Below are 14,420 nucleotides of genomic sequence, written 5' to 3' on the forward strand. Positions count from 1 at the left end.
CTCCTTTTCTTATTCCTCTGGTTGTCTAGACTAGGTTCCATGTACCTACATCTCCTTCAGTATATATCCAATTCTCACGAAAATTTTCACTATGGACTATTAATTACAATTGTTTTATGAGAGTGGCTTTTCCTAATTTATTTCCAGATTATGATTTACATAAGCCAGATGCTATTAAAAGGCTTGTTTTACATAATCTAATTAAATAGAAATAATTTTAGTTTTGAAAAACTATTAGAAATATATCCAGCTGCTTTCACATTTCCTCTGTGGTTTCTTACCAAAGTTAGTCTCATACAACTGTAAGTAGCTGACCCACTTAGGCTAGGTCTGGACTTTTCACCAACTCTAGGAGGATAGTAGCAGAACAAATCTTTTCAGTCACCTGCTAACATCTTTGTGGGCTCTTCTTCACCATTGAGGAAAGAAATCATCTAGAAGGCTTCATAATGTCCAATGCTGAAAACTCTGAGCAGCCTCCAGGTATTTTTTTAATTCAAAATCCTATATCATTTTAATGAAAATAAAATTTTAATTCTTTGTCTATCATAACTGCTGGTTATGATTATAACAGAGACATAAAGGCCTGTAATTTCTTTAATATTTTTCAGATATACTGATAGCATACTTTTAAATAAAATTAACAGAAATAATAATCTGTTTCCTGGCTCAACCCAAAGTGTAATCAATCATTTAAATAGTTTTAGCTGAGTGGGCTGTTGGATGGAAATGTGATTTGAATGTCTTTGATTTCACTACTACTATAATATTGTTTTTCTAGCAATTTTTGAAAATAGTAATGAATCTTTTAAATTAAGTTCTAATATCATTTGCTTTACAAGATTATAAATTAATTGTGCATTTTCTTTATGCTAAAAGAAATCACAGAGGAGACAGAGACAATTCCTATTGTAGACTTGGAACCACCACTTGGCCTTCCTCCTCCCCTTCCTTCACCTCCTCCTTCTCCTCCTCCTCCTCCTCCAGAAGGTGAATGGAGAACAATCTCTGAGCCCACTAGGATGAATGGTACAGTATATATACACCAGATTTTATGCATTTATGTTCTCTCTTTGTTATCTTAAGGTACTTTACCTGATTTTACTTTTCTCTAGCTGTTACTATTTGGGAATTTTACAATTTAGAGAAAATACAGAGATTAAAAATTTTCAAAATGTATATAGAAGTAAAACAAAAACACATTGTCTAACAAAGACATACACTAAAGAAAATACTCAAAGGTAAAAGAAGCCATTTGTCCAAATTTAGACATGTTTCCTGACATGAAATTGAGAGACTTAAACATGATCAAAATTCAAAATTTAAAATATGATCATGATTTAAACCTACACTCCGATGTTTATAGCAGCAATGTCCACAATAGCCAAACTGTGGAAGGAGCCTTGGTGTCCACCGAAAGATGAATGGATAAAGAAGATGTAGTATATGTATACAATGGAATATTACTCAGCCATTAAATTTCAGCAAACTTGTAAAAAAAATCAAGAAAGGTAGAACCCAACTGTATGATTTCCTCCTTTTGATCATAATGAAGCATTTAGTAGAGCAGGATTTCTCAACCTCAGCACCACTGACATTTTGGGCTAGATAACTGTTGTGGGGGATGGTCCAATGACTATAGGACATTTAGCAGCATCTGTGGCTTCTACTCACTAGACACCAGTAGCACTTACCCCTCAACTATGACACCAAGAATGTCTCTACACACTTACAAATGCCACTTGGGGACAAAATTGCCTCTGGTTGATAACCACCATTACATTATTCAGAAAGTTGAGGAAATTATTTGGACATTACTTATTAATATTATAACCATTCTATATGATGGCGACATTTCACCTTATTTTGGAAGTGTAATTCTTCAGAAGTATAAATACTTTTTTTACACTAGAGTCTATAAGTTTATTTCAGAAGGAAATCAAGGAAAGGCTATAAACAATGATGACTGAAAGTTTGTTTTCTAGAATGACAATGTAACATATTATTGTAGTGAAACTGAAGAAATTATAGATGATGTTTGTCCTGAAAGCAATTATCACCCAGTTAAATATTCCATAATATTTATGGTAATTCTTTAGTGGAAGGATATACCACTAGTCAGCAAGTTCAAATAAAGAATTCTATCTTAACAATAACAGAGGTTTAAAATAAATAGGGATGCCTGGGTGGCTCAGCGGTTTAGCGCCTGCCTTTGGCCCAGGGCCTTATCCTGGAGACCCGGGACTGAGTCCCACGTCAGGCTCCCTGCATGGAGCCTGCTTCTCCCTCGGCCTGTGTCTCTGACTCTGTTTCTCTCCCTCTCTCTCTCTCTCTGTGTCTCTCATGAATGAATAAATAAAATCTTAAAAATAAAATAAAATAATTAAATACTTCCCCATCTGATTATATTAGTGAGGATAAGATAATCTGAACTGAAATATTATAGTTGGCATTTAAGGATATTTAATACCTGTATGTAAAATTTTCATCTGTGGTGGAAATCCCCAAGACCATGCTCAGGTTTGATGATTGGCTGGGAGAATTCATGTGGATATATGTACTTACAGCTAAGGTTTATGACAATGCAAGGATACCAAACATAGGCAGCACAGGGAAAAAGTACAGGGAGTGAAGAATAGTGGAGAGGAGGCTCAAGCTTCCAAGTGTCTTTTCCTAGTACAGTCACATGGGTCACACAAATTCCTTCAGTAAGTTCTGACAATGTGCCCTCCCAGGAAACTCATTAGAGAATTGGTGTTTAGGATCTTTATTGGAGCTGATTATAGAGGCAATCTGTGGCTGGCATGTAACAAAATTCCAGACAGAATTCCAGAAGGAAAATAGGTCTTCATCATATATTATGTGGTGTGCACAAACAGTTCAGGAATAATGACCCACTCTTATCAATAACTGTGGTGGGAATCCTCCTGATATCTAGGTTTCCAGATGCCAGCCAAGGCCAACCTTACAAGCAGACCTTTCAAATAATGGTAATCGGGTCTGCTATGCTAACCATTTCTGCACATCCTGTTAAGTAGGTTTTTTTTTTTTTTTCTTCTCAGTCAGCCTAAAAGTTCACAGTAATTCACACGTTGGATAATATCAGAAAATTTGAGACATTTTAGAGCAATAACAAATGGAAAATAATGGTATTAATCTTTCAAATGACAGAAGCTCACAGTATCTCTAATTATCCTTCACTCTGTTTCTCAGCTTCTTCTTTTCCTTTTCTCTGTAAGGAATCACTCCTGTGATCCTGGGAATCTTCAGCCTGCTGGTCTTGATATTTTGTGGATTCTTTGGTTATCAATGTAAGTCTGATTAATTAGGGGAGATTTTTTCTTATATTTTTTAAACCATTTTCAGATAACAGTTTTAGGTAAACATTTGGTTACCACAGTGAAAAAAGAACAGGCAAAAAATGACACGAAATTATCACAACTTTTTACTACATGAATGAATTTAACCTTGTGAACTCTCAATAACTGCAATATTTTTCCAGGAAGGCAATTTTATTGCAATTACTGTAGAGATATTGATAGTAATGATTATTATTATTTGAAAATTATAATTTCCTAAGAAATAAGCTCAATGAATTTACAACAGTACTTAGAAATCAGAAAATAACTTCTTTAATGATTTGTTTAAATTTTCAATGTCTCTAGCAGCCTAAATTAGATCAATAGAATGTTTTTATTATTACTAAAATTATTTCCAACTGGTGATTTAAAAGTAAATGTTCTTCTTTGATATCACTAGTTTGATACTCAAAATTCTATAATTTTGATCCAGAGGTGAAATTCTAAACATTAAATCAACCAGTCATGATGCTAAAAGATTTATTCAAGACATTGTTGTTTTTGCTGTTTGTTTTATTGGGTTGGACCATTTTATATTAATAGAAACATGCATTCAAATTTATAAGGAAATTATGTTGATATTTTAGATTTAAGCATAGACTTCAGACGTAATAGTGGATAAATGAAAGAGTATTTGGCCAACTATCTTTTCACAGCTTTTGAAAACATTTATGGAGAACTTTCGTAAGGAGAAAAGTAAAAAAAAAAAAAGTACTTTATAATTGAATACACTGCTGTTTTGTAATTAAGCATGTGTTTTATATGTATTGGGAATTCTTGTTCTTAGACTTTCAAACTGTTGAGGTAACAACAACCAATATGAAGAGCCTTCACGAATGGATGGAGCTTTTCCAAAACAGAACCGAAAAATGTCTAAAGATCCAAAAAGTTCTTGCCCAAAATAAAGGTAATATGAGAGTTAGAACAAACTCTCTATACAGAATGCTAGTTTCTTTTTGCAGCCCTAAAATGGTTGGTTGCATAATGTAAATGGTTGGTTGCTCTCTGACACAGCAGCATGGTGATTTTGATGGCTTCTTACCTCTTCTCCCCATCATCTTCTGAAACTGAGTGAGTCACACATTTATGAGACACAGCCTCCTACATTAACTATCTCATTCCCTCATTTATTCATTCATATTTTTTCTGTGCACACTAAATAATAGCCATTAGGCTGGTGATCAGTATGAACATCACCTTTAGGAAGTTCAGGAGAAGGCATATATAAACCAAAAAAAAAATCAAAATGTCCAGATGTGTAGTAGAGATATGTGCAAAATATTTAGGGAGCATGGAAATGGGAGAATTTAAATATATGAAAAATCATAGTGTTTTCATAGTTGCTAAACGCCTCCTAAGGAGAGAAGTTTAAAATACTAGAGTCATCATAAAGCTTATTTTATGCTAAATAATTATAATATAAAATAGACTGTTTATGATAAAGAGATATTTTTTTTTACAAAGGCCTTGCATTACAATGTTATTTCCTGTGAAGTATCAAATTTATATCGAATAATTAAATCAGCCCATCTGAGAGTCCTTTAGTGATATGTTGTGTTAAAAGACAGGTTCCTTTCTTTTTTCCTTTTTTTTTTTTTAAGATTTTATTAATTTATTCATGAGAGAGACAGAGGCAGAGACACAGGCAGAGGGTGAAGCAGGGTCCATGCAGGGAGGCCAACATGGGACTCAGTCCCGGGTGTCCAGGATCATGCCCTGGGCCTAAGGCGGCACTAAACCGCTGAGCCACCTGGGCTGCCCTCTTTTTCTTTTCTTTTTTTTTTTTAATTGATATATGCTTAACATATAACATTGTGTAAGTTTGGGGTGTATGACATGTTGGTTTAATGCATTTACATATTGCAATATGATTACTGGAGTAGTGTATCATGTCACATAATTATTTAAATTTTGTATGAGAGCAAGTAAAATCTAGTCTCTTAGGAAGTTTGAATTTATAATACAGTATTGCTGACTATGACCATGATGTGTGCATTTTAAAAGGCTGGTTTCTAAGCAATTGATTATTTCAGCTAGAGATGAAACTAATTCAGAAGAGAAGGGAATTGAACCAAAAATATCTGTATATTTGCCACTTGATAATTTCATTATTATGACTCTTAAAATCGCAAAAAATAATCCAATGTAATGTGTATTCTCATCTATTAAGTCCTATTGTCCTATGTAGAAACCCTACAGTGGGTCCAAAGCCAGAAGGAGTATCTCATTGAGGCTTTACAAGAACTAAAGGAGAAACAAGGTAATGTGAAAGAAATCAAGAAAATTCCGAGTTGATAATTATTTTTTAAAAATAATAAGTCTTAATAGCAGTCATATTTATCTTAAAAGGGAAACATATGAAGCAATAGGCCTTGTTTGTGGGCTCTGAGGATCTATGGGCTCTAAGCTATAAATATCTTTTTCTTCCTAGGAGACAGGTGTGGACCTCCTCTGAATCACTGGGTTCAATACAAAGACTACTGCTACCATCAAACTATGGAAATGGTTTCTTGGTTAAACTGTTCTGATCTTTGTATCTCTTTGAATGCTACATTTTTAAAGACAGAAAGGAGTGTATTGAAGGTGAGATTGTATTTTATTCTTTGCTTCTGGGATATGAATATGTAGCAGGACCACCCAAAGGAAGTAGTGTTCACTGTGGCTGTAAGAGCAGAGAAAGGAATACTCTCTTGCTTCATTTTTCACTCATCTTTTCTTGGTGTGCTGTGCTTCAGCACACCTTTCTTTTCCCAACACACCAGGCATAACTTCCCTGTAAAAACATTGCATTTGCTGCTCCCACCGCATGCAATGTTCTTCTCTCATATAGCCATGACTAACCACTTCAAGTATGCATTCATTCAGTTATCACCTTCTCAATGAGCCTGCCCTGGGAACCCATTTTACTTTGCAACGTGTGCATCAGTGCCCACCTTCCATCATCCGCAGTTGCCCTCCTCTGTACTCCTAGTTCTTCTGGCCCTGCTCTAATTTTTTTTTGCCTTGCCTTTCCTTTCCTTTCCTTTCCTTTCCTTTCCTTTCCTTTCCTTTCCTTTCCTTTCCTTTCCTTTCCTTTCCTTTCCTTTCCTTTCCTTTCCTTTCCTTTCCTTCATTATTTTATTATTTTAATTGCAGTATGGTTTACATACAGTGTTATAGTAGTTTCGAGAATACAACATAGTGATTCAACAATTCTATATGTTATTCAGTGCTTATCATGATGTGTACTCTTTTTTTTTAAAAAAAATTAACTCATTCTATTTAATTCCAAGATAATGAAATTATTCTTTATTTTTTGTTAAGTGTACTCTAATCCCCATAACCTAATTCACCCATCCCTCCCCTCCTCTCTGGTAACCATCAGTTTGTTCTCTCTAGTCAAGAGTCTGGTTTTGATTTATCTCTTTTTTCCTTTGTTCTTTTGTTTTGTTTCTTAAATTCCACATATATGTGAAATCATATGGTATTTGTCTTTCTCTGACTAGCTTATTTTGAATGGCATTATACCCTTTAGATCCACCCATGTTGCAAATGTCAAGACTTTCTTCTTTTTAAGGCTGGGTAATATTCCATCATATATGTATATATGTATATACATACATACATACATACAACATCTTCTGTATTTATTCATCTCTTGATGAATCCTTGAGCTGTTTCCATTTCTTGGCTGTTGTTAATAATGCTGCAATAAAAATAGGGATACATATATCTTTTCAAATTAATGTTTAGTATTCTTTGGGTAAATATCCCTTAGTGCAGTTACTGGATGATTGGGTAGCTCTTTTAATATTTTGCAGAACCTCCATACTATGTTCCACATTGGCTGTGCCAGTTGCATTCCCATCAACAGTGCATGAGGATTCCTTTTCCTTTTTTTCCACATCCTGGCCAACAAGTGTTGTTTCTTTGTTGTTGACATTAGCCATTATGACAGGTGTGAGATGATATCTCATTGTGGTTCATTGCTTTAATTTCTTTTATAGGATTTCTCATCTTTTTACATATCATTAGTATATATGATGTTTACTTCTATCTGGACTCAATACCCCCAAGCTGGGATTTTCCTCCTTTTTGTTCAATTGTATAGTTTGATCTAGAAGACTAAGCACAGCATTGAATAAGTGACAAAATGAGTTAAGAAAGGTAATTCATTTTTAGTGTACAGTGTCCTCCTGAATATGTAATTTTATGTTGGCTATCTTTTCTTTTTTTCTTTGCAATTAATTCCTAGTTTGAGAAAAGCACAGATGCTACAGAACTGAATTTTTTTTTGATATTTCCTTTATCAGTGGACATATATATACTGCAGTATTTTTATTTTTGTTTCTTTTACTTCTCACCTGACACAAATTCCGTATTTTTCATCTCTAATGTGCTTTTAGTATTAATACTTTTGTACTTGTTGGTTCCATGCAGACTATCATGAAATTAATTGTAGTAAATCGTACTTGGCTTGGCCTGTCTTACAAGGAGGAGGACAATGAATGGAAGTGGGAGGATGGCTCCTCTCCTTCTCCTCGGCTGTAAGTTTCCAATATATAACCCAATTCCTAATTCCTTTCTTAATGTCTTTTGCTTAAAGAACTTGAGGAAATAGAGATTACCAGGGACAGAATTGAGACAAGTCATTTAGATATTTCATAATTAGTGTAACTATGCCTCTATGATTAGATGATCTGATTAATTACAATTTTGGATAAGGAATGTAATGTGGAGAAGAATATTATTATATATAAAGTTTGGGACATCTCTGTTGTTCTTAGGGGAAGAAGTATAAAATTGTCACTCCTTGGCCAAGGAATTTGGGTCCTTTTTATGGTTTCAAGCACATATTGGTTAATTGTGATCCAGAAACACTGCATTAGACAACTACGGCAAAAAAAAAAAAAAAAAAATATATATATATATATATTATAAATCTGTTTCATCACTATGTGACAAACAGATTTTGTTTATTTTGATAATTTTGATAGTAAATTATTTTTATTTTGTCCTTTTAGGTTATGTTTGTCTAATGTTTAGTGAGACTTTTTTCCTATAACCATTAATAATACTTTTGACCTTTTATCCTATTTATTTTTAATTTTTTTGGAATGGTTTCTTATATATTAAGTTTCTAAGACATGAATATTTTTCTGGACTTTCCTATACTGTTGTGTCAAATTATTTGTCTATGCTTATGTTCATGGTTGATAATTTTATTTATTACTTTTTTGGGTTTTAAATATGAATTTTATTCTTCTTCCTTTGCCAAATGAAATATCATATTTGCTTTCAAATAACATTCTTTCATTTTAAATTATTCAGAAATGCAAGATATATCTTTGGCATATTTTCATTATAAGTGTCCAAATAAGTTTGTCTTGTAGGAAATATAATTTTCAAATTAATAGTTATAAAGGATAAATGGGTTTAATATTACCATCTCAAAATTGCTTTAAATATGCTGGGTTTTTTTAATGAAGACTTTGATATTATTATATCAGGTTTCTTATGTGATCATGATCTCTTTATATAGGTTAATCACATTCCCACAATCACAATAAATTTCATCAATCTTCTAGAAAAGGAGGAATGTTATAAATACTATGACAATAAAAATATTTCTTAATTTTAGTAACCAGACTCAAGATGACGTTGTATAATGTGGTTGATCATTTTTGTTATTAGAATTTTGTGACTTGAATGTTTTCTTCTATTTCAAACCCTGTACAATGTTTGATACACAGAATACTCAATAGGTGTGTTGAATTAATGAATGGAAGAATGCATAAAATATCTTGGAAATTTATTTTTCTTACTCAGTTCAAAATTCCCTTTTTCCTAATTTCTTTGGCATTTTGAAAAGGAATGTATTATGCATTTAATAATTGAGTAGATAAACTTTACCTTTTCCCAGAAGTACTAGATAATCAATTTTGCTGTGGAGTTGATGAAAGGTAGTTTTATTGACAATGACCTAAAAAACTCTAGATCTCTAGTCAAGGACTAAATTCAATCAGAGTATTTGATAACATCTGCTGTATGGCATTTATGTCAGTAGTGATTTTGTAGATTGAAGAACACATCAGATCAGAGGGAAGAGTTCTGACATATTACACACACACACATAAGTACATATATACATTTTAAATTTCATTGCTAATATTGGCTATCTAATATAATGTATTTACAAGCAAAATACTCCACCATCTGCAGCTGTACGTGCATAGTTGAGTGGTTTCTATTATGCCAATTTATACTTAAAACATAATTTTATATCTCAAGTCATATGTCCTTTCATGCTATTGCCATAATTTTCTAGCCAGAGCATTCTCTTTCTCACTAGGCTGGTGTATATTTTCCCACTTGTAAATAATTATCATATTTTGTGATACTTATTTATGGGTTCTATACTCATCTCTTCTATCAATGCATGAGTTCTTTATTCAAAAGAGGGAGAGAGTCTTTACTGCCTTGTTTGACAGCACTAGGCATAATGAATTTCACACAGTAGTTTTTAAATAACACTAGTTTGAACATAGTGAGTTTGACCAGTGACTTGTGTTTTCTACATTTCCCCAGGGGTTTGCCAGAGCGAAATCTGGATTTCCAAGGGAATTGTGTGTATGTAAATTCACACACTGTTGGTACTGATAACTGCACTAAGTCCTCTTCATGCTTGTGTGAGAAGGCTGCCCACTAAAAATCAGACGAAGAAAGTTAAGAGAAAAGCTATGAAGCTCACATCTCAGACTCAAGATATGCCAGTCTTTATTCTATTGTTTTTTTTCCATATTATTTGTAACTTTTTTTTTCATGGCAGAAACTGATAATGACTTTATGATAGAAGAAAGCAACATCTAAAGTTGTAGCAGGAATACCACAGTAACCCAGAAAAGTTAGAAATTCAGAACCTGTTTGATTTTGTGAGAGTTATATAAATGAACTAATAAACATGTCATTTATTGTGACCACTTAGTCTTTTTGGATCTGTTTTATATTTCAAAGTCTATTTATTCATTTATAGTTATGATCCTATGGAAACAAACCTTCAGAAGAAATATAATGGGAAATATAAGCAATAAATGATTTAACACATACAAAGGATGTAAAAAAATACAGAATATCACAGCAACAAAAAGCATGACATTAAAAAATAAAACAAATTTCTGAAGTCATCTATTTTCAAAATTGCTTGCAGAAGTCTTCCTAGCACATTTTAAATATATGTTTCACTTATATCTTCAATTCCTTACTTCCCCTTTTAGTGGAAAAAAATATATTTCCTGTCAAAGGCTACTTTTAAATAGACTTGGATCAACCCTTAATTATCTCCCCACACTGTTTCAAGCTTTATGTCATTAATTTTCCCATCACATACATGCAACCACTTCCATTTAAAGTACTTTACTTCCAAGAACATACCCATGCATCTGTACCCATCCGGTTCTATGCATATCCCCTTCAATTTGCCTCTTATGTAGGCTTCTTTTCAAAGTAAATGCGCTCAAAGGAAGAATCCACCCAGATTATATACTTTCTCACTTTCCGATAATTACCCAGAACATCGTTATTTGTCTTTTCTTTTTCTCTTCTTTATTGAGACTGCTTTTGTTTAAAATGCTAATGGTCTATTTGTTAGTCATTCATTCATTTCAAATTTTTTTATATGTCTTTCTGGTTTAGGCAGTGTGTTTAATTCACAAATCCAATTTATTTCAATGCTCATACTATTTACTTACAGAATTTTACTGGATTACTTATTTCATTCTTCTTGACACTTTGTCATAATCATCATCTTTGGATATAATATTATTTTACTTTGAACAGTTCTGCCCCTTCTTGGTTTTCTTCCTTCCACTCTGGTCCTATACTTTTAGTTTCCTTAATAGGTCTTTCTCTAATTGCTCCCTAATGTTTTTTAACTTGAAGTTTTCATTAGGGAACATTCATTTCTTTAGGATGATGTTTGATTTATTGACAGGTGTGGTAAAGAAACCTTTGCTGTTAGAAATTTCAGGCCTGGACTCAAATATTTTCTATTACAATACTTATATATTTGCCATCTGGCACATTATTCATCTATGAGTCTCAATTTCCTAGGTCACAAGATTGGGATGATAATAGCTGTACCTCCTAGCTGTTTGAGGATTAAAGAGCATCATTGTTTAAAGCATTTAGAAGAATGATTAGATTAGAAGAAGTGTTTGGGGTTAGCTACTGTTTTAGATGAGAAGAAAATTTTTATGCTCCTTGTAAACTGTGGAACATAATATGACTTAAAAGTTTTATTGTTAGAAATTTTGGTGATTAAAAAAAAAAGAAATTTTGGTGATTAAATACTCTTCATACATATGAGACTAATCTTTTTACCTCCTTAATCTACCTTCCATTTTCTTTCATTCCTTCCTATTCCCTTTCTTTTTCATTCAATCGTCTGCACAGGTGTTTCTTTCTTTCTTTTTTTTTTTTCCTATCTTCTTTTCCTTTTACCTGTTCTACAAGTCATGTTGACTTTATTAATTACAGGTAACAGAATTCAATCTAGCTTTGGAAATATACTTGGTTACTATGTATAATTGAGGAAAAAAAAAGTTTGAGTGAACAAACCAAAGGAAAGGTAGCAAAACAGCTTGGCCACAGGAAAATGAGCTAGGAATCTTAAGTCTACCAGCCACCTGTGCTGATTTTCTCTGCCTTTCTCTTTCCATGTGGGGTTTATTTATTTATTTTTTCATGAAGACACATTCCTTTCTTGTAATTGAAAACATAGACAATAACTACTTTCAGACATTCATGTTATATCTTTTCTTATGAGAGAGTTTCCTATTTAATTTTACTAGAAAAAAATATTTACCATGTTAAGGGAGGGCTAAGCCATCAAAATATGGCCACCTCAGCTATAGGCATATGTATGGAAGGGGGAGGAGTTCTCAGAAAAAAGCCTATAGTCTGACTAACAATAGCATGAATTTCCCTACAATCATACACTGATTTTTCCTGTGTAATAAAAGGGTCCTACAAATCAAATATATTCCTCAGGAAAGTCTAGAGATTTTAAGAAAAATAAAATAAAATAATAGCAAGCATATATTTAAATTTTACTCTGTGTCAAGTGCTATTACAAGTGATTTATATGTGTAAATCAAATTTATCCTCAAATAAAGTAGATTGCAATATTTTATAGAAGAAAGAAGTGGCTAATTTAAACTTTCTAAGGTTATAGAACTTGTTAGTGGCAGAGCTGGAATTTGAACTCTGATATCTTAATGTAAAAGTCTGTGCCCTGAAACACACTAGCATATACATCTTCTCATATATCTATTCAAAGAGGTGTCTAACATAAACATACTATACCACTTAATGGCAGATAAGATTATATTAGAAATGTGGGAAAATAGTGAATAAAAAAATTAATGACTCCATATTAAATACAAAATAGTGAGGAATTCAGAAGACTTTACAGACTTTTCAGTTTTGCAGTAGAATTGGAGTGACAGTTAAAGAGCATGTTCTTTGGAGAGTATATGTGAGAGACAGGTTATTGCATCAAAAATGCTCTTGTGACCAGCACTTTGTGGGAAAGGACAGTATTGGACAGATGAACTGCAACGAACTGACAACCAACTTAGAGCTTCAGCCAACTTAATGGGAATCTCTGAAGCTGGGAAGGTCCATCAGAATAACCTCAAATTGAAGTGAGGGCCAGGTTGTTATCTCTCTCGTATCGCTCAGACATGGATGTAGGTGTCCAGTAGGAAAGTGAGGCAGATGTCTTTAGCTGATGGCAAAACCTCTGGGCTGAGATCTCAGAGGTGTCATGCCTCAGTGTCCCTGGCATCTGTGGAAATTACTATTCTGAAGGGGGAAACAAGGCACAGCACGGCATTCACTATGGAATAAAGAACTCAAACCTAAAGGACTGAGTCAGAATTAGTCAAAAGTCAATGTTATGCATAAGAAGTTTTCTATAGAGAAAATAGCACAGAGAAAGGTTTACTTAGTGACCACTTGACCTCTAATTGAAAGGAGATGGAATAAAAAGGAGCTCTTTTTTTTTTTATCCATTTGAATCAGGTATTTGGAATCATGGATTAAATCCAGTGATATCACTGGATATTTGGTTAGCTGATGGCTCCACTCAGTGGAGAACACAGAAGAAAGAAAAGACTTCTGGAAGTCCAGAATGGTAAGTTTCAGTTGTAATAAATTTGGTATATCTGTGAAATATCCAGCTGATTACATGCTCCTCAAAACAGAGCCCTGTTGTTTTAATGAGAATAGAAACCCTCCTGCTTTATAAACTTCTCTTTTTAACTCATATATACGCAATCAACAATGGAACAAGTGTAGCTAAAACAAAAATTCTCATTCAATTAGTTCTGCATTTAAACTCCATTTTTAGAAGTAAAAATAGTTTTTAAAAAATATTTCCAAATGAAATAGAGGCAAATGAGAAATAAAGCACTTTTGAAAAGTCCTCTCATGCAAATTCAGAATCACCTTGTCCTTAACGCCTCTCAGCCTGTGAATGGACCACAGCGAAAGTAAATAAACACATGCGTAACCTATAGAGTGGAAGTAAGAGAACACATGATGGTGAAGTTCTTCCTATGCCCTGGCAGGTAGTCTCACTGTTCCAGAAATGTCTGCAGAAAATATAGAAGAAAGTTGGGGGCTTGTGAGGGACTTACACAGACTCACACATTGTTAGCAGTAAATCAAAAGACATTTTCTCTTCCACATTTCATTTCTCCAGTGCCAGCAAGAGTTATATCAAACTTTTTGGTGAAGAAAATTGCAATCTAGGGATGTCTGGGTGGTACAGTCAGTTGAGTGTGTGATTCTTGGTTTCAGCTCAGGTTATGATTCAGGGTCATGTGATTGACCCTGTGTTGGGCTCTACACTCAGTGCAGACTCTGCTTGGGATTCTCTCTGCCTCTCCTTCTGCCCTTTCCCCCCTCTAAAATAAATAAATAAATAAATAAATAAATAAATAAATAAATAAATAAATAAATAAATCTTTAAAGAAAGAGAAAACTGTAATCTATTCCTTTTACCACAGTAAAAGAACT

General features: G+C 33.3%; 1 protein-coding gene across 2 annotated transcripts; it reads left to right on the forward strand.

Moving 5' to 3' along the window:
• Window positions 1-306: 306 nt before the first annotated feature.
• LOC140616888 (C-type lectin domain family 9 member A-like) lies at window positions 307-10,315 on the forward strand. Of its 2 annotated transcripts, none has more exons than XM_072797571.1 (8): window positions 307-483; window positions 880-1,029; window positions 3,240-3,311; window positions 4,147-4,266; window positions 5,530-5,619; window positions 5,791-5,942; window positions 7,779-7,885; window positions 9,927-10,315. In XM_072797571.1, exons 1-8 carry the CDS (start codon window positions 450-452, stop codon window positions 10,045-10,047), a joined length of 846 nt encoding a protein of 281 aa, XP_072653672.1. In that variant the 5' UTR covers window positions 307-449; the 3' UTR covers window positions 10,048-10,315. The 2 variants fall into 2 exon arrangements, with proteins under 2 accessions (XP_072653672.1, XP_072653673.1); XM_072797572.1 differs by having other exon boundaries at window positions 5,548-5,619.
• Window positions 10,316-14,420: the final 4,105 nt, after the last annotated feature.

The sequence above is a fragment of the Canis lupus genome, chromosome 25, assembly GCF_048164855.1.
Source record: "Canis lupus baileyi chromosome 25, mCanLup2.hap1, whole genome shotgun sequence".
In the NCBI taxonomy this organism is placed as follows: Eukaryota; Metazoa; Chordata; class Mammalia; order Carnivora; family Canidae; genus Canis; species Canis lupus.

Bases quoted from the DNA above. Each gene is read 5' to 3' on its own strand.
- LOC140616888 (XM_072797571.1), top strand. From the start codon at position 450: ATGTCCAATGCTGAAAACTCTGAGCAGCCTCCAG. The intron at 5,620-5,790 runs GTAATGTGAAAG...TTTTCTTCCTAG, and splicing joins AGAACTAAAGGAGAAACAAG to GAGACAGGTGTGGACCTCCT. The intron at 5,943-7,778 runs GTGAGATTGTAT...GGTTCCATGCAG, and splicing joins CAGAAAGGAGTGTATTGAAG to ACTATCATGAAATTAATTGT.